Below are 23,726 nucleotides of genomic sequence, written 5' to 3' on the forward strand. Positions count from 1 at the left end.
AGTGCAGGTTTACTTAAGAAAGAAAGAAACAAACACACAAAGAAAACCGGCAGGCTCCTCCCTCAGCATGTGAAGATAGAAAAAGAGATCAAATATACTAACACCATGTGATGATAAACCAACAACTGTAGACCGCACCCACACCAGGCCAAACATTTTCTTGTGATGGTCATGTCTTGTCTACATCAAGGTCACCTCAAAAGGACATCAGCTAATGGCATGACCAACACAAGCCAAAATCTTTACACTGCTTCTCTAGCTGCAGAACTTCTCTCTTGGTTTGTCAGGACCTGATTCAAGCCCCAGAGGATCATATTCTCACACATTCACTCTCTGACTCACCTCCAGTCTCAGAAGTCGAATCCGTTCCAGGGAGAGCTTGACAAGAATAAAGCAGTCATCAGGAAGAAACACTTCCTCAATATATTCTGAGATCTGCCATGCGAAAGAGCAAAGCATTAGCCTCCACTATCATGTCCTTTCCTCACCCCAAGCCTGCAGAGCTCACGCTCCACACGGCCTCTGCTGCAGCCCACATCCACAGAAGCTGCTCTGTCACCTCTTTAACACTGAGAGGAAGTCTGATACCATTTTCTTGTTTTCAAAAGGGATTCCTGTACCAATGAGCTCAAAGCTCTTCCTCATTTTTCTTCTAACAGGTTTGGTCTGTCTGGTTTTATGCTGAGTTCTTTGATTCCCTCGGACTTTAGTTTTGTGCAGGGTGATAAGTCTGGATCGACTTCCTGAACAGAACACCAACAGCACAGGTTCAAAGATCAACATTCAATAAATGGGATCTCATGAAACTGAAAAGCTTCTGTAAAGCACAGGACACTGTAGTCAGAACCAAACGACAGCCTGAAGACTGGGAAAGGATCTTCACCAACCCTATTATCTGACATAGGGCTAATATCCAGAATATATAAAGAACCCAAGAAATTAAATAGCAAGAAATCAAGTAATCCAATTAAAATGAGCTAAACAGAGAATTCTCATTAAAGGAACATCGAATGGCAGAGAAACACTTAAAGAAATGGTCAACATCCTTACTCATCAAGGAAATGCAAATCAAAACGACCATGAGATTTCACCTTACACCCATCAGAATGGCTAAGATTAAGAACTCAAGTGACAACACATGCTGGGGAGGATGTGGAGAAAGGGGAATCCCCTCCATTGCTGGTGGGAATGTAAACTTGTACAACCACTTTGGAAATCAATCTGGTGCTTTCTCAGACAACTAGCGCTTCCTCAAGATCCAGCTATACCACTCCTAGGCATATATCCAAAAGATGCTCAAGTATACAACAAGGACATTTGCTCAACCATGTTCATAGTAGCTTTATTCGTAATAGCCAAAAGCTGAAAACAACCCAGATGTCTCTCAGTTGAGGAATGGATACAGAAAGTATGGTACATTTACACAATGGAATATTACTCAGCAATTAAAAAGAAGGAAATCATGAAATCTGCAGGCAAATGGTGGGAACTGGAAAAGATCATCCTGAGTGAGGTATCCCAGAAGCAGAAAGACTCACATGGTAAATACTCACTTCTATTAGACATATAATGTAGAATAATCATATTAAAATCTGTACACCTAAAGAAGCTAAGCAAGAAGGAGGATCTTGGGTAAGATTCTCAATCCTCTTTCAAAAAGGCAAATGGGATAGACATCAGAAGGTGAAAACAAGGATCAAGACAGGAGCCTACCACAGAGGGCCTCTGAAAGACTCTACCCTGTAGGGTATTAAAGCAGATGCTGAGACTCAGCCAAACTTTGCGCAGAGTGCAGGGAGGGAATCTTATGAAAGAAGGGGAAGACAGAAAGACCTGGAAGGGTCTGGAGCTCCACAAGGGAAACAACAGAACCAAAAAATCTGGGCACAGGGGTCTTTTCTAAGATTGATACTAAAACCAAGGACCATGCATGGAGATAAGCTAGAACCCCTGCACAGAGGCAGCCTGTGGTGGCTCAGTCTCCAAATGGGTTCCCTAGTAAGGGGAACAGGGACTGTCTCTGACATGAACTCAGTGGCTGGCTCTTTAATCACCTCCCCCTGAGGGGTAGGGGGCAGACTTGCCAGTCCACAGAGGAAGACTATGAAAGACAGTCCTGATAAGCTAGGGTCAGATGGAAGGGGAGGAGGTCCTACCCTATCAGTGAACTGGGGAAGGAGCATGGGAGGAGATGAGGGAAAGAGGAGGGCGGGATTGGGAGGGGACAAGGGTGGGGGCTACAGCTGTGATACAAAGTGAATAAAGTGTAATAAATAAAAAATTATATATATATTTTTAAAAGGGATTCCTTACCTCCCCCAAGAGGGTTTTCTCAATTCTACCCTTCACCAGGCGTGCGTAATCTGCATCATTATCTTTGTCTAGCTGTGCTGTAATAATTGGAGTGCTGCAAAAAGGAAAAACTATCATTACTCACAGAAGGGCACACTGTGTAGTCAACCTCAGTGCTGCTCACAGCCATGAGTACTTCACTCCAACTCCCTTCAGGGAGGGCTTCAACAAAGGGCCTCACAGGCTGCTCACTAAGGCTCTCAGCAGACCTCAGGCGCCCACTCTATCCAGGACAAGATTGAAGAACATTTCCTCCTAGAAAAAGACCTATCTCTTAATTCTTGACCTTCTGCTCCCAGAGAAGTGATTCTTAGTGTATTTCACTTCCTTCTGCCCTTCTCCAGCAATACCCTTGCTCCTCTGACCACCACTATCATCTTCTGTTCTCACCGGGGACAGTATCCCATGAATACTGGCCCTGGGGACAGATCTGATCACCCTGCAGGAAGCAAACATAGCTCCAACCACCCTCTATATCTACAGCTACTGGTCTACCAACCAGGAACAGCTAATTTTCATATAGAAATACTTCTGAAAGACTTAGAGAATAAGCAAAATGATTTCCACTCCTAAAAACATGATGTATCTCTAGTTGTAGTTTTAGGTCTCTTGACGGAATCACTAGAGGCAGGAAAATAATCAGTCACGGCTCTTCAGGCATGCCGTAATGGCAGCAAAGGGATGAGATGTCTGCTGCTGACCTACTGCTCAGTATTGCTAGCTCGTGTAATAGTATCTCTTTCATGTAAGTAGTAGTTGTCAACAAATCAAAACAAAATGGGCAAGACCACAGATTTCCTTTTGAGTATATCCAGTATATCAAAGATTTTAGCAACTTTCTAAAAAATCCAAACACCGATGAACACAGCAAACCTGCCCTCCCGACACTGCCCATTTAACATATCAGGATTCATGAGTACCAGGGCCACTGGTCTCCAAGAAACATGCCAGGGAGAAGCTACCTGATGGCCTTGGAAGCATTGATGATCTCTTTGATTCGAGGCACACCCAGGGTGATGTTCATGGAGGCTACCCCTGCAAAGTGGAAAGTCTTCAGGGTCATCTGGGTGCCTGGCTCACCAATGCTCTGTGCACAGAGTGCGCCCACTGCAGAGCCTGGCTCCATCTGTGCCCTAGAAGAAACGGCACAGAGACTATGATACAACAAAGAAAAGGCTATCAAAAGTGCTGGGACAGGCTTCTGGTTACTACTGCCTCTTAAAAGAAAAAACACATATATTCTGTTGGGTTTAGGATTAAAAACAGCAATGGGCCAGAGGAAGAGGCTGGCATGGACTAGGAACAGACTAGGGCCAGTGGGGGAGTGAAATGGTCAAAGGGGCAGACAATACAGACTAGGGCCAGTGGGGGAGTGAAATGGTCAGTGGGGCAGACAATACAGACTAGGGCCAGTGGGGGAGTGAAATGGTCAGAGGGGCAGACAATACACACTAGGGCCAGTGGGGGAGTGAAATGGTCAGAGGGGCAGACAATACGACTAAATTCTGCATGGTGAGCTTGTGTCGTATACAGGCCTGATGTGCACTGTGCGGAGTAGCTCAAAGCAGTCTGCTCTTACTGGATAATGAAGTTGGTCAAAGGGATGAAGTCAAATTATCTACATAATTTGAGTTTTCTTATGAGGAAGACATTCAGGAAATTCCTTTGTTATCCTAACACTAGGTTTGGATCCTAGTGTCCCACTAGCGACTCCAGGTCCAAGGCACAAATGTGCTCAAAGCCTGGCACTCACGCTGGAGCAGTGTGCTTGTCAGTTCTTATTATCAGCCTCATCTGACCTAGATTCACAGAGAAGGACAGACTCTCAATGAGGAACTGTAATGGAAGTTTTGGTTTCTTTGTAAGCTCAGTTACGTTATGTGTATGTTTTTGTTTTTTTTTAATCCCAAGGGTGGGATTTTAGTTTGGGCTTTAGTTTGTCCACAGCTGATAACTGTCTAGCACGGGGCGTGGTCATTGCCAGATGGTAACAGCCTGCCTCGTACAGCACAGAGAGGGGCGTGGTCTAGGGCTCTGAGGATATAAATATGAGAGCCCAAAAAGAGAAAGTGTGGGCTGTGGGGAGTGACAGTTTGGAGAGACCAGAGACAGATGACATGGAGACTTGGAGACAAACAGAATGTGAGAAACGTCTCAACAGCGGCTTAGAGGAGACTGCTTGCTGCATCTGCTGCTGACAGAGACCGGGAGATAACCCCAAAAGAACCCAGTGACCCTAAACAGCCAAGACATGTAAAGGGGTCTGCGCCTCATCTTCCCACTAACCATCTCTCTCCTACCGAGGGGCTGGAAGGGATAAAGCTTTAAGGAACCCCAATATTATACAGTTTAAAAAAGAGTGCTACAAGGAATTATCTGAATCTGGTTGCCTTTGAGTGTGTCTGAGGGCTAGTTTATAGAGTGTTAACTGAATGGAAAGTCCCACCCCAGTGGTGGGCAAAATCCTTTTATTGGCTGAGACCTGAACTGTGCAACAGTGAAGAAAGCTACAGCATCAGCAGAGGCAGGCAGGCATCCCCTTTTCTTTGCTTGTGCCTGTGGATGTGAGTACATGTGTTCTTGCTTTGCCTTCCCACGAATGGAGCATCACCTAAACCTTTGAGCTAAAAATCAATTCTTCCTCCGCTAAGTCGCTTTTGGTCAGAGTATTTTATCACATCAACAGAGATGAAACTAGGCCAGCCAGGATCCTGAACCCATAGAGAATATCCAGGACATAGGAATCCTGCATGGATGCCTGGAATTCTAGGACAATTAGCAGCCTACCTCATGTACTTATCCCTACAGGTCTCCAGAAACTTCTCTATTTGGGTGGGGGTGATCCGGTCCAACTGGTACAGCACACGAGGCTGGAAGAGCAAAGGCAAGAGCACAGTCAGGACTAGACCCATGTGTGAAATGCTCTGTCCTGACACATCTGGAAAGGCAGTACCTCTGTTGTGCCATTATCATTGATGCCATATTTATCTCTGGTTTTCTTGATCTTCTCAGACACCCCTTTAATGAATGTTTTTATTTCCTGGAAAGAACATACATCAGTTTGTATGATTCTGAGTGGTCTAGACAGCACACATCCCATGGCCGCGAACAGTGACACAGTGCAGCATGTCTTAGCAGCGTCTAAGTACACAGCATCGAGGGTGCAATGTAGGCACTGGTTTTCTTACACAGTGTGCTTGGAAGGAGCGCGCTACGCTTTCCACTCTAAGAGAACTGAATCTCTGTTTAAGATGTTTTTTCGGCCTCACTACCCAAACTTTCCCCCTGAGTTATCCTGGGATCTTATCTCAAGCACACGGCTTCGAGAAGGAGCTCAGCATAGTGGACTCTAAAAGGCATAAGTTTCCACACTGAGAGTCCTCAGGACTCCATCATGAAGGCCTCTTTGGAAGCACTGACCATCACCTCCTATGGTCACAGCTCTTCATAGCTGCCTGGGCTAACCAACTCTTTCTTTATATTGAGAAGGAGTAAAAAATGGAGGGCAACCCTGCAGTTTAGACATCTTTCTAGACAGAAATGACTTCATTTAAGACACAGCGTTATTAAATTGTATTAAAGTCTCAGAAAGGGCTGGAGTGATACCTCACCAGTTAAGAGCACTGATTACTCTTCCAGAGGATCCAGGTTCAATTCTTAGCACTCACTTGGAAGCCAACAACCATTTGTAACTCCAGCCCCAGGGGACCTGATGCTCTGTGTTCTGGCCACCATGGCCATCAGGAATGTAAGGTATGCACAGACACGCATAGAGGCAAAACCTCATCTACATTAAACAGTTTTAAAAATGCCTCAGAGAATGATGTTACAGAAAACCTCATGGCTGGTGAGATGGCTCAGTGGGTAAATATGCCTATCCCAAAGTCTGATAATCCGAGCTTTGTCCCTAAGACTATGTGGTAGGAGAGTCGTCCTCTGATCTCCATATGCTATGCATGCCACCCAAAATATAAAGAAATAAAAATAGAGTAAAACTGAAAAGGAAAGAAAAGTTCTCAAGACTTTAATCAGTCACCTGGGGACAGTTTGGGACAGTAGCTGTAAAGGAAAGGCAGAAAGCCACTGGACAGGGCAGACTTCTCTCCATGCCACTCAGGGCAAAAAAAAACTCTCTATGTGGCTTTCACACCTTGTCACCTGCCCGGCCTAGGACACAACACATTCGAAGTGAGGTTTCTAAAAAAGGGAAGATTCACATGGAAGAAACCAATCTGAAATAAGCCCTAAGAACTCTGGTGGATAAGCCCCTGCACGCTGAAGGAAGGCGCGCCACCGTCAGCAAGCAGACCAGCTCACGGCCAAGTTGTCGCTAGTCTCACACTCACTCCGGTGTGCCGAAATCATCCGTGTTAGCCTCTCATCAGGGCCAAAGAACAAGGGCCATGGCTACTCAGACTTGCCTCAGCTGTAGTATGGGCTGGGCTCAGCATGTCTTGGCCCAAACCTGCTCTAGTCAGTGAATTTTAGTTCTCTAAGTACATCTGAGCTCCTCTGACGATGAGCTACTGGATAGAGAGAACACGTTTTACCATTCTCACATCATCCAGTCTTCAATGTGACTGACAGTGTGCTAGCTGGGCCAGTGCTCACTGAAGAAACTGCTGGCCACCTGGCTACCTGTGAAAACTGATCAAAGGTACAAGAGCAGACCAAAAGAGGAGCCTGTGTTTGCTAGAAATGGGACAGAAATATGTATCCTCCTATGCTGGTAACAAGCTAGAGTTAAGCTGTCAGTTGGCTCGCACGCCACGCCAACATGGCACATGGTTATTATATTTCAGTGAAGGTCTTTAAGGGCGAAGAGAAAAACAACTAATAGAATCATGTAGAAAAGCAAAACTCCAATTCCATTCTCTTAAAAAAGGAAGATGACTTGTAGAGAAAATCCAACACAAATGGCACCTGGAAGAGACTGCTCAGCTTTCACACCTCCACATGAGATGAAAGGGAGCAGGGTCTCCCCAGTACTCCCCTCTGTTGTTGCTGCAACAAAAAAAAATTGGCCTGTGGATCCAAGCCCAGAGGTGAGCACTGGCTGGGTTTCAATGCCTCTGCTTTTGATCCTAGCCATGATTATTGACAAGGAGGAGCTGCTCTAGCAGGTCCTCACCAGTCAAAACCAAAAAGCAAGCCAATGAAAACCTTCAAAGAACACCATGATGATGGCCTCAGGAGGAAAGCAAAGACCCCACGATGGGTCTCTGATCTGTGATAGAAAGAGGTTGCAATCTGAGACACATGGCCGTCACTAATGACAGGTATTCAGAATGGCCGAGGAAAGAATAAGAAGTGGACATGCAGCTGCTGACAGGGTTTATACAGACTAGATCTCTTGGTCCTTTCTCCTAATAGGGAGTCAGTTTTGTAAAGACAAGACATTTATTATTCTTCCTGCTGGTTAATGAAATACTGCCCAAGACACAACAAAACTCACACTAAAACCCTGGCTTATAAAATGCAGTGAGAGGCATTTGACAGACCACATTCTCAGCACCAGTAGGCATAACCTACCTGACGGAAGCTCTCTTGGCAGCAGAGAAACTCACTCTTCTTCATGATGGCCTCCGTGGTCAAGATGAGCTCGTTCTTACTGAGTGCAGGTTCACTCTGGCATGGAAACACTGCCTGTACAGAAAGGACACGGCATTACATTTGCCTGCTGAAGGGGAGGGAGAGTACTAGGCAGAGAATTTATCACACCTAAAACTATTTAGAGTGAGCATTTAGCAACTTGTGGCCTTCTTTGCTAACAAACTCTGGACATTTCATGTGAAAATGAAAACCAGTGGTTGTCTGAGACAGTGTCCTATGTACCTCAGGCTGACCACCAGCTCACTATGTAGTGAAGCTGGCCTTGGACTCCCAATCTTCCTCCCTCCAGATGACAGGATTGCAGGCACACACTGTCCTGCCCATGGAGGAGGCCCCCTTATTTAAAAAGCTCTACTCTTAATTGCTGAGCATGGATCTACTGCTCCCCAACTTGACCTCCAGCCCACGTTTATATTTTGTTATTTGTTTTTTGGGATTTTGTTTTGAGACAGGGTCTCTCTATGTATCCCTGGCTGTCCTGAAACTCACTCTGTAGACCTGGCTGGCCTTGAACTCAGAGATCTGCCTACCTCCCAAGTGCTGGTATTAAAAGCATGTGCCACCACTGTCAGGAGCAATTTGTATTTGTAAAAATGTACATTGCTGTAGCCCGGCCTAGTGGTCCACGCTGTACTCTCAGCTACTTACAAGGCCCAGGCAGGTAGATCACAAGCACAAGGCTTGCCTAGCTAGAGAAGAAATCCTGTAGCTTTGTCTGAAAATAAAAAGTAAAAAAGTAACAAAGGATCAAAGATGTTACTCATGGTAGAACCCTTGCCCAGCATACTTCAGATCCTGGCCTCAACTTCAGTACTACAAAACTAGCCAATTAAACATCTCAAGAGGAAAAACACTTCAACACTTCTCAAGCTCATGAGGTTTCCTCAAAGTCTTAAATGTTTTTTGTTTTTTAACCCATCTGTAACTGGTGGCTTGCAACTACTAGAAACTGGAAAAACCCCTCAGTGGAACAACCTTCTGTTGCTAGGAGAGCTGGGTTTTCAAAACTGAAATCTAGTTGAATCTTGTCCAACTGCTCTTCAAAAAGAACGGGTCCAACTTACATTCCTGGCTACAGCACACGAAATGAGCCTGCTGCCTACCACCCATTCTTTATGAAGCTGTCTCCAGATCACTCCATTAGATGAGAGGAGCCAGAGCCTCTTCCATTGGCACCTGATTTGGACCAATAATAGGCTCACAAATGAAAACAGAGTACCGGGCTAGAGAGATATCTCAGCAGTTAAGAGCACTGTCTGCTCTTCCAGCAACCACATGGTGGCTCACAGCCATCTGTAGAGATCTGGTGCCCTCTTCTGGGGTGCAGATGTACATTCAGACAGAACACTGTACACATAATGAATACATAAATGTTTAAAAGAACAAACAAACAACAGAGCACCTCAGAGAAAGGTGCTAATCTAGTACTGAGGCAGAGATGACTAAGTGGGAAGTGCGGTACTACGAACAGTACCAACACCTAGGACAAAGCCCCCAGAAGTCTGTAGCCCTCAACAGAGCACTGCAACTCACTTTGATGTTGTCCAGAACCCTTTTAAACTCCAGCGGCTCATCTTTGCCCTCCATGGCGGCAGGATCTAAGCCGTCTCCTCCATAGATGAACTGGATAATGTCACCGGTGGAGCTCCGCACTGTCAGATCGTACTGGGAGCAGAGGTCTTCCAGGGATTTGACCAGTCGTCTCTACAGGAAGAGAAGGAAGCTCAGCTGCTGGCTAAAGACTGTTCATAGCACACAATCAGACTTGTCGTTCAACATTTAAAGGTTAGAGGTCGTTTATTTATTTGTTTGTTTTCTTTTGTTTTTCATAGTGCTGGTGATCAACCCAGGGTCATGTGTGCTAGGCAAGCCACAGCCTGCCTTGGGTTATAAGCACTTTAAGTACATCAACAGTACTTTAGTAGAAATCCCTTAGGAGCCCCTCCCTTGCCAGAGAACAGCAAGACCAACCATGCCTTAAGAGCCTGGCACTGCTTATGTTCTAACCTCCACTCCTCACTGCAACAGAAACCTCACCAGCCCCAAAGACTGCACACTGGGGCTGCTTGCTTTGCCTTCCCGTCAGCTCCCTAGGGTACAAACTAGTTTTACACATCCTCAGGCCAGGACACCTGCAGCCTTCAGAACAGAATCAGGCGCAAGCCCTCTTTTAGGACAGAGGAGCAAAAAGCAGGGAAAGAGTTGAAATCTAGAGCAGCGACCATTTCTGAAGTTCGCTTGGGAGAGCCTTCCACCGCCGGCCAGCAGTGCGCCTTAGAAAAACAAGCTTCCCCTTGCCAGAACCCACTTCTCGGTTAACATACTGCTCCGGGAAACTCACACTATATATGTGAACACTCCACGTCACGGCTTCTCATGTCGAGAGTGGGAAGCACTGACAGTTCATTGGGTTTCTGACAAAAGTGGCACAACTCAAAAACCAAAGGGTGATTCCTGGCAGATGTCTATAGCACCAGGTGACAACAAACAGGGCTCTGTCTGAGACAAGTGTCTCCTGCCACTATTTTACCCTCATCACCTATTTGTTTTGTTTTTTTCAAGACAGGGTTTCCTTGTGTAGCCTTAGCTTTCCTAGACTTGCTTTATAGACCAGGTTGGCCTTGAACTCGAGATATTTACTTGCCTCTGACTCCCTGAGTGCTGGGATTATGGACGTGAGCTACCACACCTAGCCATTACCTTCATCACCTTTGTCTGGTACATTGGTTCAATTCTGGTTTCATTGTCTGCAAGGACCACGCTTCCACAGAGAGGACAGACAGGAAATAATCCTGAATCAACTTTGAGGCTCAACAATGTAGCCTGTCAACTTCAACTGGTGTCATAAAAAGTCAAATTCATGGACAGTTTTGGGGACTGGGACCGTGTTCAGCAATTAAAGCACTGGCCCAGCATTCGGAAGGCCCTATGCTCAATCCCCAGCAACAGAAACGTGGATTTCCTTGTAACACATAGAGCTACGGATGTGTGGGAAAGAAGTCCTGCTGCAATCTTAGAGGAGGCCCAGAGGGTCAATTTCTACAGCCATCTCAGAAGTACAGCAAAGAACCCTCTAGCTCAGCCATGTCACCCTGCAGCTCTAATTCCCAGAAGCCATGGAAAGGACAAATAATAGGACCTAAACAGTGGCAATGTGAGAAACAGAACCCTCTCAGTAACTAGAAGACACTTATCACTCCCACACCCCAGTCACGAGAGAAAACAGCCCAAGGAGGCTGAATGATAAGTTCAGGCTATAAGCTCAGCATCCACCTCTAAGGGACTTAGCCACAGAGACTCTAGCCTGGTCTCTACCATTCATGGTACACAGGATGATCTGAGCTGGGTCACTATTTTTTGTTTTTGTAGTTCCAGAACACCAACATGTCTAACTGTTCTGCATTTACTGTCAAGATGGGGTTAAACCACAGCTCACGTAACACACACACACACCACACCACACCACACCACACCACATCATGCAGGCTCAGCTCACACTCACATGGTGCTGTCGCTCTGTGGCTAATGACACTTCCTCAAGTTACCTGCATGTATCCTGTTTCAGCAGTCTTTACAGCTGTGTCCACCAGACCCTCCCGACCGGCCATCGTATGGAAGAAAAACTCAGTAGGCGTTAAACCAGAGTAAAAGCTATTGGCCACAAAGCCTTTGGCAGCAGGGAGCTAAAGAGAGGTAGAAGAGAAATATCAAACAAGGTTCAAGGTCCAAAATTCTAAAATCCATGTACGTAAGAAAATGTCCCCTGGAGGCTGCACATACCCAGCCAGTGGCTCAATAACTGGCAGATGCTGTGCCCTTACCCACAGGAGAAACAATCTGGACAGACCATCTTTACTAGGGTACATTGCAGGGCAGAAGTGGTTCCGAAGAGGAAAATGGAAGCTGGAGCTGCTATCCCAGAAGAGGCAAGGACCTCAGAGGGTGCCCAACCCACTACCTGGGAAGCTACTGCCTTCAAGACATCCTTCTTGTGGGCCAGTCCCACCCACCTCCAAGCCACAGCCATATGTAGCTCGAGCTACTAAAACTGTAAAAATAAACTGTAGCGATGGTGGTCCAACTCTGACATACCAACAGTCACCGAACAGGCACTTCAAATGGGTGAAGACTGACGTGAAGTAGACCTCACGCCACAGCAACACATTACGAAACACCAAATGAAAACAACCAATGGCTTTAGATCCTGTTAGGTCTATGCTCCTCACAGGACAATCTGGACAAACACTGCCATTACCTTTGAATGCTTCTCAAAGTGAGGCAAAGATCTGTTTTCAAAGCCATCTGGCACCCTGGAACCACTGATAGCTTGCTGTCCCACACAGGCAATCATCTGTGATATGTTAATGAAGGAACCTGGGGAATAGGTCAGAAATGTAAAATTGTCCTGAAAAATGTAGAAGAATGACAGACTGTGACAGAGTGCAACTCTTATCCTCAGAGCCCAGGAGCCCAAGGGTAGTGAAGGTAGCATTACATCCACAGTAACGTGGGGGGGGGACCAGGGAAAGGGCCCAGGGAGATCTTTCAGATGGACAGAGGAGGACCGGGAGAAGGAAGCTGTGTGTAAAGAATGAGAAGCAGCCACGGAGGCAGGAGACCCCAGGTGTGCACCAGGAGCCGCAAGTAGAACAATGGCAAAAGGCAGCCGAGTTAGAGCTGGGAGTCTCCTTCCTAGTGAACAAACAGCAGCAGAAGCCCTGAGGTTCTGAGTCTGAGCGTGGTATTATGAAATCTAATGCTTTAAGGGACTAAGTAAATATAAAGCTAAATTTTGCCACATCTATGCTAGGACTAGAGATCAGCAGTGCAGCATTTGCCTAAGATGCACAAGTGGATGCCCAGAACCACACACACACACACACACACACACACACACACACACAAGAAAATTGCTACATCACTAAATCTTCTATAAAAAATTCCCAGTTTTCTTCTTTTTAACATTAAATTTAGTCAAAGAACCTTCAAACTCAAAAACCCAGCCAGTTTCTCCAAAGACTTGAATTACCCCAAATGCAAACAAGGCTCTGTCTTCCAAGACTTAGAAACAGGAACTCAAAGAAATGAGGAGCCTCTGTGAAGTTACAGAGCACCCAACCAGCCAACCCTGAGGGCTCAGCTCACCTTTGGAGCCACACAGGGCCATGGTGAGGGGGCTGTTGCTCTTGTCCAGCTCTCGGAGGCAGGCACTGCCAGCATGGTCCCGGATCACAGACAGCTCCTTCAGGATCAGGGCCTGGGGGGGAGGGGGACAGGAGGGAAGAAAATGCAGTCTGTGATGAGCCACACTCTGATCATAAACCTTCAGTCTGACATTTAATAGAAAATTCAACAACATTTAAACAGGATGTCAGATTTCCAATCAATCAAGTTTACTGAGCCTAGATAATCAAAAAGCCTAACTGCATAAACAACTTTCTTCTGGAAGAGTTTTGTAAAAATGTCAATAGCAAACTATAACAAAATTCTGAAGAAAAAAAAAATTCAAGTTGTTCATGAAGCAGAATGTGCATGGCTTTGTGTACTGTGGTCTATGTGATGGCTCCTGGTCATACACTTGCGTGTACACATGCTTCTGTAAAGACATGGCATCCGGCATGGGGAGGAACTGTTCTCTCTGCTTGTACAATCTCTACCTGTACTTACCAATCTGCATGAGCAAAGAATGTGACAAGATGACTACAGGAACAATGCGATCTGTGAGCACAGCCAAATTCACAACTGAAGCTGCTGAGCCCTCTAGAAGACATGGTCCTACTGAGGCCTCAAGTGCTTTTCTAAGTGGGTACAGTAAGAGACATCCTCTTCCCTCTGTCTAACCTCAGGAAGACTGAAAGTGAGCCGACTCCCAGGGGATTAGTACATATACACTCCTTTGAGCCCAGCCCTCAGAAAGCTATAGCAGGATTGTGAATTAGAGACCATGGGCTACACAGAGAAACCCTGTCACAAAAAGACAGACTTCTTCATTGTTTTACCTCTCTTTTAGCCACAGTGTTGCTTGAGGTTGAGCCCTCTTCAGCGAGATGTTTACATGATCTCAAGAGAGAACAAAGCACTGCTTTTCAACCCCACAGCCTTCTGTCTTGGCCTCCAGGTGGCTAGGATTACAAGTGAGTGCCACCACATCCAGCTTAGAAACGTAATGCTTCAGAATCCTACCTTTCATACTACAGTGAGGCAAAGGTGCAAGGCAGAGGCCACAAAGAAGGCAAGAAAAAACCAGGTATGGTAACATGTATTCACAAATCCCAGGACTCGAGGCTGAGGTCAGAAGACCTTGAATTAGAGGTCAACCTAAGCTACAGAGACTGTCATGAGCAGAACAAAACAAAGCCAGGCGCCCAACTGCTGCCTCAGTTATTTTGGATCCTCAGGCTCCCAGAGATTTTGCTATGGCTAGGTCAGCACTCAGTGGCTTCAAATGTGAGAAGGCTGTTGGCTGTATGTAAGACCATCCAGCAGGAGCGCTGCCCGTCCTGTACCCAAGTCATGGTAACAATCAACCGATTTAGAGCTAGAATGTGGTTTCTACAGAAGAATGTTGCAAACAGGGAGGGCAGAGGCACTGAAGGCCAGTCGTGGTCCAACGAGCAGATGCCCATGTTTTCACACCAGAGTGTAGAGCTGAAAGGAAGCAAAGGCCCTGCCTTGTCAAACAAATAAGGATACACCTCAAGACTGGGTCAAGACGGTATTTTCCTTCTTGTTCCCCTGCCCACTTCTCTTCATAGCTTTTGGCCCATTCCAAACACACTATAATTAGGACAACTGCTTATGCCGATCTGGAGGGCAGTCTCACCTCTAGCGTCTCCTCGGCAGTGCAGCCTGGCTGCTGCTGCAGCTTGCCTGTGTTCAGGGCTTCAATGTATTCATCACATTTCTTGTAGCCAGCATTTAGTAGCTCATACTTGGCCTTCAGCAGTCCCTGGCCTGGTGTGACGTCACCGATCCCAATTGAGAACCCACGGTTAGCTGAGGAAGAATTGGCAGACAGAGTAGGAGTGATGACCATTATCAGTCGCGGACAGTAGAGTAGAGCTCATCCCCACTGCTTGCCTTCCCCTTCTCAGAAATCACTCTCAAAGAGAGAAAAGGAGGAAGTGTCAGGCTGGGGATGTAACTCAGTGGAGAGAGCACTATATGAATCTGGGTTCAGTCCCCAGTAGGAGAAAAAAGGCAAATATAAATGTCATCTCCAGAAAAGGAGGACTTCCAGTGTGAAGAAGTGGGTGGCTGAGCAGTCAACCTAGTCCCCTGGAAAAGGAGAGGACCTCCAGTGTCTTCATGTAGAGAACCAACAAGTCTGGAGAGGCTTAAAAGAGAGACCACTAGTTTCTGCAGACACAGAGATGAATGGACTAGAGACGAGGAGAATGGGTGGAAAGTCTGTGCAAGGAACTGGCTCTGGGCTTTGCCCCGAGACTGCAGCTCACATTCTCAGGAAAGAAAGCAAGGGCTTTGGATTTGCAAATACAAGCCACAGCCAGACAGAGTCCAGAGACTAAAGAACCGCCTGTGCAATGTATGATGGGGAGCCCTGTGCTCCTCCTGTCCAGCTTCTAAGTCACCACCCCAGGGCGGGGCCTAAGACTACAAGAGATGTCTTCCGATGTCTCTGAGGAAATCAAGCCTCCTCAGGGAAGACTGTTACTGATGGGGCTATGCGGTGGACCTGCAGTGAGAAGGCTGGCTCTCAACTCAACCAGGGAACTGAGGCCCAGCAAAGCCACAGCTCCATTTCCAGTCAGAGATTGGTATCTCACAGCCAACACAAATGGGTAAACAAGGGACAACATGTATTTTAGGGCAGTTCTTAACGTGAAATATGAGGCCACAAATACAAAAGAAAAGGAAATGGAAAATTTCAGGGAGCAAATATTAAAATACTCAGTAATATTCCTTCAGAGCAGTTAAAGCCAAATCCAGAGATCAAAGTAAGGCAGCTCCAGTCTGGTGTGGTGGTACATGCCTTTAATCTCAGTTCATGGGAGGCAGAGACAGGCAGAGCTTGAGGCCAGCCTATTCTACATACTCATTTCCAGGCCAGGGGGGCTACACAGTGAAATCCTGCCTTGAAAACAAAAACAAAACAAAACAAAAAAAGAATCTGGAAAAATCCCAATGTTAGATAACAGACAAAGACCCACCTTCTCTGCAAATAATAATTATGGAAAATTTTATCAGAAATCCAAGACATACCAAAGAAAACATTTAAAATTAACAGAAATGATAAAAGATGAAAGAAATAAAAAATAAATATATAATAAAAAAAAGTTAACAAAAGCAGAATTGATCCAGTAAATCAATTAATACAATTTCCAAACAGAAAGAAATGGAGATAAAATTATCAAAGAAATAATGAGGAAATCTACAAAAAGAAAGGGTACTGCTGTAGATTTACAGGAACCGATTGAGTGATTAGCACAAGAAATGAAAGGGCCTACACCAGGGCTTACCACTGTGAACTTTTCCAACAAGAATAAACACAAAACAACACACACACACACACACAGAGTTCAAAACACTGTGGGAATAAAAATGGCTGCATCCTTTCCACTGCACCTCTAGAAGCTACAACAGAACAACACTAAGGGAATTCTGAGGGAAAATATGCAGGATTTTTCCATTCAGGCAAAAAAGTTATTCAACCATGAGTAGAGTCAAGATCTTATGGTTGGCAAGATGGCTCAGTGGACAAAGGTGCTTGTCACCAGGGCTACCTACTGGAGTCTGATCCCTAAGATCCACAGGGCGGAAGGAGAGACTCCTCTGACCTCTACACTCATGCTGTGGCACCAGTGTACCCATACTCAAACCCATGATATGCACAAAACATCAATAAAACTCGATTTAGAGAAACAGGCAAAAATCACCTGATAAAGATGGATAGTGGCACATGCCTCTAATCCCAGCCTTCTGGAGGCAGAGACAGGCAGATCTCAATGAGTTCAAAGCCAGCCTGGTCTACAGAGTAAGTTCTAGGAAAGCCAAGGCTACATAGAGAAGCCCTGTCTCAAAAGAAAAGAAAAGAAATGAAAAAAAGCAAGCAAGCAAGCAGGCAAGAAAGAAAGAAAAAAAGACACCTGATATATACTACCCCATCAGAGTCTCAACAGGCAAAGGAGAGAGCATGTAAGCAGGGCTGATACTCAATCAGCTAGGTGCAAGGCAAGGAAAGCTGCAGACCTTCCCCAGGCATCTGGAAAGCAGTGCACAAAGGGCTTTTTATGCAATGCACCTTCTTGTAGACAACAGGAAGCTACTGTAGGTTTCGATTAGAAAAAAAATGGAATTCAAATCTGCCAACTTGTCAGCACTGAGTCGACGTCACGGATAAATGCACAAATGACTTAGCCTTTTGTGCTGTGTGGGTGTAGGAATTAAACAGTGAAAGAACACTCATAAAGCACTAAGGCTTTCCCGACTGCAGCATTAACACGAAACGCAAAGCTGCTGAGACACTTACACAGGTAGACTGGAGCCAGCCTGGCAAGCCGAGACATGGCATCGGCAGCCTCGTTCTGCCCCCAGTCCCGCAGCAAGATGTAGAAGATGTTGTTCTTGGATCCTGACCCAAGGGTTCCTTTGTCCATGCTTCCACTCATCAACTCGCTATTCTGGATGGTAACATCTGGAAGGGTGATACTGACAATGCATTTACATGAACAATTATCTGGTTGAGGAAAATGTTTACATCCTGGAAATTCAAAGTACAGCCAAAACATTTCTCCTCAAAAATTTGTTTTCTGTTAAGGCAACAATATGAGAAGAACCGGTGTCCTTCCACACACTGTAACACATAGAAGTTCTGACCTTCTGAGAACTCAGTGGGGCATTCTAGAGATTCACAGCTAGTCCCAAGGCCCTGCTAGCCATGTTCATTCTGACCCTCACTATGTCTTGGCTGCTTGCCAGTAACCTGGAAGAGCTAAAGACCTTGTGCTAGACAGCAACCACTAGGTGTTTGTTATGAATCTCACTCAGGATCACTATTTTATTAGAGAGAATCAGATGAATTGTACTTAAATCCTCTTTCTGTTATATGTTATGCTGAATCTTCACAATACCAGGACTTCTTTCCAACCGAGTAAAATCAGTTAAAAAACTGTACGTCCTGGGGAGGGGTGTAGCTCCATAATAGCATCAGGCATGCAACCCTGAGTTCTGCCCTTACCACTGAAATAGAGCCAGGTGGGACTGTTCTCCACTGAATTTCCAGCAGTCCAAGAGTGAGTCAGAAGGACTGCTCTTAGCTCCACGCCAGCTTAGGCTACGGTGCGAGGCCTTACGCATTAGTTGTGCTGTTAGACAATGAGTACATTGTCTAAATGGCTTATAAAATAACATTACTATAATAATAATAAATTATAAACCTTAAGCAACCTTTAATGCCTACCTGTTCCCCACCCCTCAAAAAAAACAACAACAAACTGTACTAACTGACAAAACCATTAAAAAGTACCACTCTGCCCAAATGATCTCTGCCATCTACAGAAACGGAGACTGACACGCTGCTAAAGAAAACACTTCCTCGAAAGCCTCTGCAGAAACCGTGGAGCTGCTCTAAGGGGGTGAAGCTCACTCCCTGCACTGCTTGCTCCTCCCACTCCTTCCACTCACAGGAATCGTTGGTGCAGAGGTCTTCCCCCTTGCCACAGTACTGTTTGCCCTTGGTTCGAAGGTTGGCCCTCACTGGATTGTCATCACTAGGTCTGAGGATGACACTGAAGATCTGCTTTCCAGTCCACAAAGTGACAGGCTAGAGGGAAGGAAGCAGCAGATGAGGGGTTGTTTGCTCTCAGCACGGACCACTCCAGTGAGGCAAGAGGGTGCAGTGACCACGGGCAAGCCCAGCACCAGCACGATCTCCTCCACTCCACCAGCAGCCCACACGGACCCCAGCACACCTTTAGTATTGTAGGGGGTGGGAGGCGCACTTTAATTTTTTCATCTTTGCCAACCAGTATTGAAGCAATGATTTGACAAGCCTTGGATCGATCAAAGAAAGTGTCCTTGAGTGTGAGGAGGTAGGCACCTAACGAGATAAAGAACCAGCACAAAAATGAAAAGAAACCACATTGGTGAAAGCACACATTAAAAAAAAAATTATTAATTATTTATTACAATTTATTCACTTTGTATCCTGGCCCGTGGCCCCTCCCTTGTCTTCTCCCAATCCCTCCCTCCCCCACTTTTTTCCTCCTATGCCCTCGAAAGCACACATTTTTAACCTTCAAATCAAGTCATACTGTTCCCCAGAAAAGAATTAAAACAGACCGTGCCCCCAACTCTACTCCACAGTTAGTAACATGACTTTGTTTCATCCACTGCTTCATTTCAAAGCTATGGCAGAGTCTAGGCCAGATACTAGGCATAGAAAGCCCCCAGTTTCAGGAGAACAGACTTGGCAGCATGGTAAGTTCAGAGACAGGCCAGATGAAGCCATACTAAACATGCCCCAACACATACTCAGCTTACATGAAGCCTCAAAGAACCCTCTGGACTCAGCCTACATGAAGCACCCCATGCTATGTCCTCACTTCCTCTCCCTCAGCCTCTACCACAAAAGAAACAACAGAAAAATAAATACCAAGACTGTGGAGCTCAGTGCGTACACACAGAATCAAATGACTAACAACTGGTTGAAAAACAAGCTAGTCATGGTGGCTCATGCCTGCAACCCCAGCACTCAGGGAGGCAGAGGCACGTGGATCTCTATGAGTTCAAAGCCATCCTGGTCTATAAAGTGAGTCCAGGACACCCAAGGATATATACAGAGAAACCCTGTCTTGGAAAAAGGAAAAAAGAAAAAAAAGAAAGAAAGAAACTCCAGCAAGCTCAAGGGCAAATAACAAACCTAAGTACAGGGCAGGGCACAGCAGTGCACACCTATAATCGTGGCACCTGGGAGTGTGGCACAGGATTCTGAGCACCAGGTCAGTCTGAGCCATACAGGGGGAACCTCTCTCAAACCAAAAGTACAACACTCCTAAGTCTGGACAACAAACAGCATTCAGTTCAGGCCATTGTATGAATCACTGTGACTGAGAAGTCAAACTCTCCTACCAAGTTCATAAACTCACCTGTTAAGAAGTCCTGAATGGCAGCAATGAGTGGCTCTCCATTTCTTGGGGTTACAAGGTTCGCTTTGGTCTGAAGGAGAAACAGGCGTTAAGTTAGCACTGGCTGGACTCGGCATCCCCGCATCCTACGACTGCTGAACTGAGGACTCCACCCCAGCATTCTCACTACCTTGTAGTTTCCTTGTCTATCAAGGGAAAAACAACAACAACAACAAAAAACCCTCCAGTAGGGGCTCACTCTGTAGCCCAGGCTGGCCTGGAACTCACTATGTAACCTAGGCATTCACCTGCCTCTACCTCCCAAATGCTGGGATTAAAGGCATACTGCACCACCGCCCAGCTGAGCCTGGCCTTGACATACACTGCTTTTTCACATGGGGCCCTTCTCACGGGCAGTGTCCCACTACCTACCCCCATAAGAACAAGGGCCTCTGCTTTGGCTTCCTCTGTCTGGGGAAGATGAAGGTTCATTTCATCCCCGTCAAAGTCAGCATTGTAGGGGGTGCAGACACACTCATTGAATCTAAAGGTCCGGTGGGGCTTGACTCTGGCCTGTAGAACACCAAACAAAACAAAACAGGAAAAGGATTTAGGCATGCACCCAAAAGCTTCCTTGTTTCAAGTCATGAGGCAAAAACATGCTGCCTAGAAAACTCAGCACTTTAAGGAAGTAAACTTCTGTTAGTTCTGTTGTTGTAAACAAAAATAAGATTGCAGATTTAGTTAACAAGCTCTAATAGACCAAATTTAACATACTGTAAGAAAAATACCAACACAGGCGACAATATGGATAGTCTACAATCCCCAAATATTTATCAAGTTTTATACCGTTTATAGCAGGTGTAAGCCAAAAATCAAGAAACTGAAGCCTATCAAGTAAATAACCTGGAAGCAACTGAGTCTCAACTCCTCAAAGGGAAATGAAGGGAACTGAACTAGCCATGCATGCTGCCTGCCTCTCCTTGTGAACTGTCCTTCAGGGTGAGCCACTGCCCTAAGAGCAAAGGAAACAGTTTCAGTAAAAGACATCTGGATAAGGTATGAGGATGGAAGGAATTCAAAATTGGGGCTCCCTTTACAGACTCAAACATTTTTTTCTTAGTATCAGCAAGAGTTGGGATGGGCAGATCACGATCCTCCCCAAGCAAGCCACGCGCAATAACCAGACCCATTATACATCAGTTCTGCCAAAAAGATGAACCTGAATCTAGGGAGAATTCTTAGGCTCATTTTCAGCTTATGAAAATGAAAAGCAGCAGCAGCAGCGAAGCTACATCTACAGGTGAGCCCATAGCATACAGCTCTTTATAAAGCCATGTCTGCCTCTGCAGTAAGCCTATGGCACTCAACATTCTTCAAGAGACCCTTTGATGCAAGTCTTTTAAGCATTTTAGTGGCTAAGTAAACAAGCAGAAGCAAAACCAAACCAATTTTCTGCCTGTTTTATATAAAGTTGTACACACAACTCTAGTGTGAGTTTTGGTTCCTTTAAAAATCCAGTTACGTTATGTGAATGTGTTTTATTTTAATCCCAGGTGAGGGATACGGGAATGCTTCAGATTGTCCACAGCCATTAACTATTAACATAAGCTAGTCTGGTGCACTAGCAGGGGTGTGATCTTTGCCAGCTAAAGGTAGTTTAATGCTGGGAACTCTTGAGAGGGTATAAATGCCAGAGCCCCAAGAGGGATGGGGGCACAAAGAAGAAAGAAGAACAAAGAGGAGGAGGAGAAAGAAGAGGAAGAGAAGGAGGAGGAAAAAGAAAAGGAGAAGGAAGCGACTACCTCCCCTGCTACTCCTGGTTGCTGTTGTGGTTTGACAAGAAGTTGGAGATATCCTTACAATAAAGATTGAACTTGCCCCAAGGAACCCAATGACCCTAGTCAGCAGCATTCCAAAGACACCCTGACCTTCTGTCTCTCCTACCCTACCTGGTGTGGGGTACTAGGAGATTGGGGTGGAAAAGGGTAGAAGAGATAAGAACCCAAATAGATTTTTAAAATGCCAGCACACAACACAAATATTTTCCTTTGCAAAATTAAACTATTGCAGCCATTTTTCACACCACCTCTCAATTAGGTCTGTGCCGCTATATGCTATGTATGATTTTTTGTTTTTTAACTTGAGGCTTCTCTGCATATAACTCTTATACTTCCCATCTTAAGTCTGAAGGGAAGCGGCTGGCGATGGTTCTGAGGTTAGAAGCACTTGCTACTCCAGAGAACTTAAGTTTGGGTCCCAGCACCCTTCCTGGTCCTTTCACAACTGCCTATAATTCCAGTCCAGAGGATCCTCTTTGGGTCTCTATAGGTCCCTGTACATGTATGACATACACACCCACTCACACATAAACATACATAAAATAATAATAAAATAAAAAAATAAATGAAAATGAAAAATCAAACTAAAAAGTTTCATTCCTGGGCTGGAGAGATGACTCAGCGGCTAAGAGCACTGTCTGCTCTTTCAGATCTCCTGAGTTCAATTCCCTACAACCACATGGTGGCTCACAACCATCTATACTGAGATCTGATGTCCTTTTCTGGCATCAGGTGTTCATGTAGACAGAACACTTATATACATAAAATAAAGAAATAAATCTTTAAAAAAAAGTTTTATTCCTGACAAACTGAGTTTGACCTCTGGGAAGCACACGGGAAAAGAAGAGAATCAATTTCTGCAAGTTGTTCCCTAATTCCACACACACATCACAGCATGAATGTGAGCATGCATAAACGGACACATACACACACATAAAAATTTAAAGGTCAAAGCAAGTCTTATTTAAATTGAAAGGGAAGTTTACAGTTATAAACTTTGAGATTTCTGAATTATTTTCATAATTCAGCTGAGTATAACCTGTAAGCTCCCACTTAGCAAAAAATAAGAGTAGCAACCTCACACTCACCAGATGGGCCATGATGCTCAGTTTGTGCAGCGAGGGCTGCCGGTTGAACAATACCACATCTCCATCTATCAGGTGTCTCTCTACAATGTCGCCGAACTTGAGCTCCTGAGCCATCTTTTCCCGGTTTCCATACTTCAGGAACCTGTGCAGGATACACATGGTCTCTGAACCAAGCTCTCCCACCACAGATAAGGAGCCGGTATCTACAACCCTTAAGCACCACTACCTTACTGACTTATTTGAGGTCAAGTCTTCCCCATGTAGTTTGAACTTGTGAGCCTCCTGCCTTAGCCTTCTAAGAACTGGGATTACAGACAGGGCCACCACACATTGCTCCATTTTCAAGTCATAACACTAGCATATGTGTCGCCAAGAAGAAAGCTAATAAACTAAGCCAAGCTGATTACGAGACATATCCTAATTTTAGAAATGGGAAAACACCTGAGAATATGGTTCAGTGGCAGAACATTTACCTACCATGGGTGAAGCCCTAGGTTCAAATCTCAGCTGAGATTACACACCAATATGGACTACATTTTTTGTTTTTCAAGAGAGGGTTTTTCTGTGTAGTGTTGGCTGTCCTAGAACTTGCTCTGTAGATTAGGCTGGCCTCAAACTCAGAGATTGTCTGCCGCTGCCTCCCGAGTGTTCAGGTTAGAGACGTGTTGCCATCGCCCAATGAGACCCTATTTTTAAAGAGGGTGCCAGTAGCTGGAGGTACCGCTCAGCAGCACATAGGGTGTTTG

The 23,726-nt window shown here is 45.4% G+C and overlaps 1 protein-coding gene across 4 annotated transcripts in view; it reads right to left on the bottom strand.

Moving 5' to 3' along the window:
* The window catches only part of Polr3a (RNA polymerase III subunit A), a 41,067-nt gene that overhangs the window by 6,041 nt on the left and 11,300 nt on the right, over positions 1–23,726 (bottom strand). For 3 of the 4 annotated variants that reach the window (XM_021641252.2, XM_060390688.1, XM_060390690.1), the window contains 17 exons: positions 22,981–23,122; positions 20,484–20,624; positions 20,073–20,142; positions 18,897–19,024; positions 18,610–18,748; positions 17,456–17,620; positions 14,789–14,961; positions 13,111–13,222; positions 12,221–12,339; positions 11,511–11,648; positions 9,499–9,669; positions 7,885–7,998; positions 5,306–5,392; positions 5,140–5,222; positions 3,315–3,485; positions 2,314–2,407; positions 343–435 (listed from right to left, as the gene is read on the bottom strand). In XM_021641252.2, the coding sequence (XP_021496927.1) occupies positions 343–435; positions 2,314–2,407; positions 3,315–3,485; positions 5,140–5,222; positions 5,306–5,392; positions 7,885–7,998; positions 9,499–9,669; positions 11,511–11,648; positions 12,221–12,339; positions 13,111–13,222; positions 14,789–14,961; positions 17,456–17,620; positions 18,610–18,748; positions 18,897–19,024; positions 20,073–20,142; positions 20,484–20,624; positions 22,981–23,122 (2,140 nt within the window). The remainder of the gene's footprint in view (positions 1–342; positions 436–2,313; positions 2,408–3,314; positions 3,486–5,139; positions 5,223–5,305; positions 5,393–7,884; positions 7,999–9,498; positions 9,670–11,510; positions 11,649–12,220; positions 12,340–13,110; positions 13,223–14,788; positions 14,962–17,455; positions 17,621–18,609; positions 18,749–18,896; positions 19,025–20,072; positions 20,143–20,483; positions 20,625–22,980; positions 23,123–23,726) is intronic. The other variant, XM_060390689.1, reaches the window with a different exon arrangement.

This window comes from Meriones unguiculatus, chromosome 9, assembly GCF_030254825.1.
Source record: "Meriones unguiculatus strain TT.TT164.6M chromosome 9, Bangor_MerUng_6.1, whole genome shotgun sequence".
NCBI classification, from domain to species: Eukaryota; Metazoa; Chordata; class Mammalia; order Rodentia; family Muridae; genus Meriones; species Meriones unguiculatus.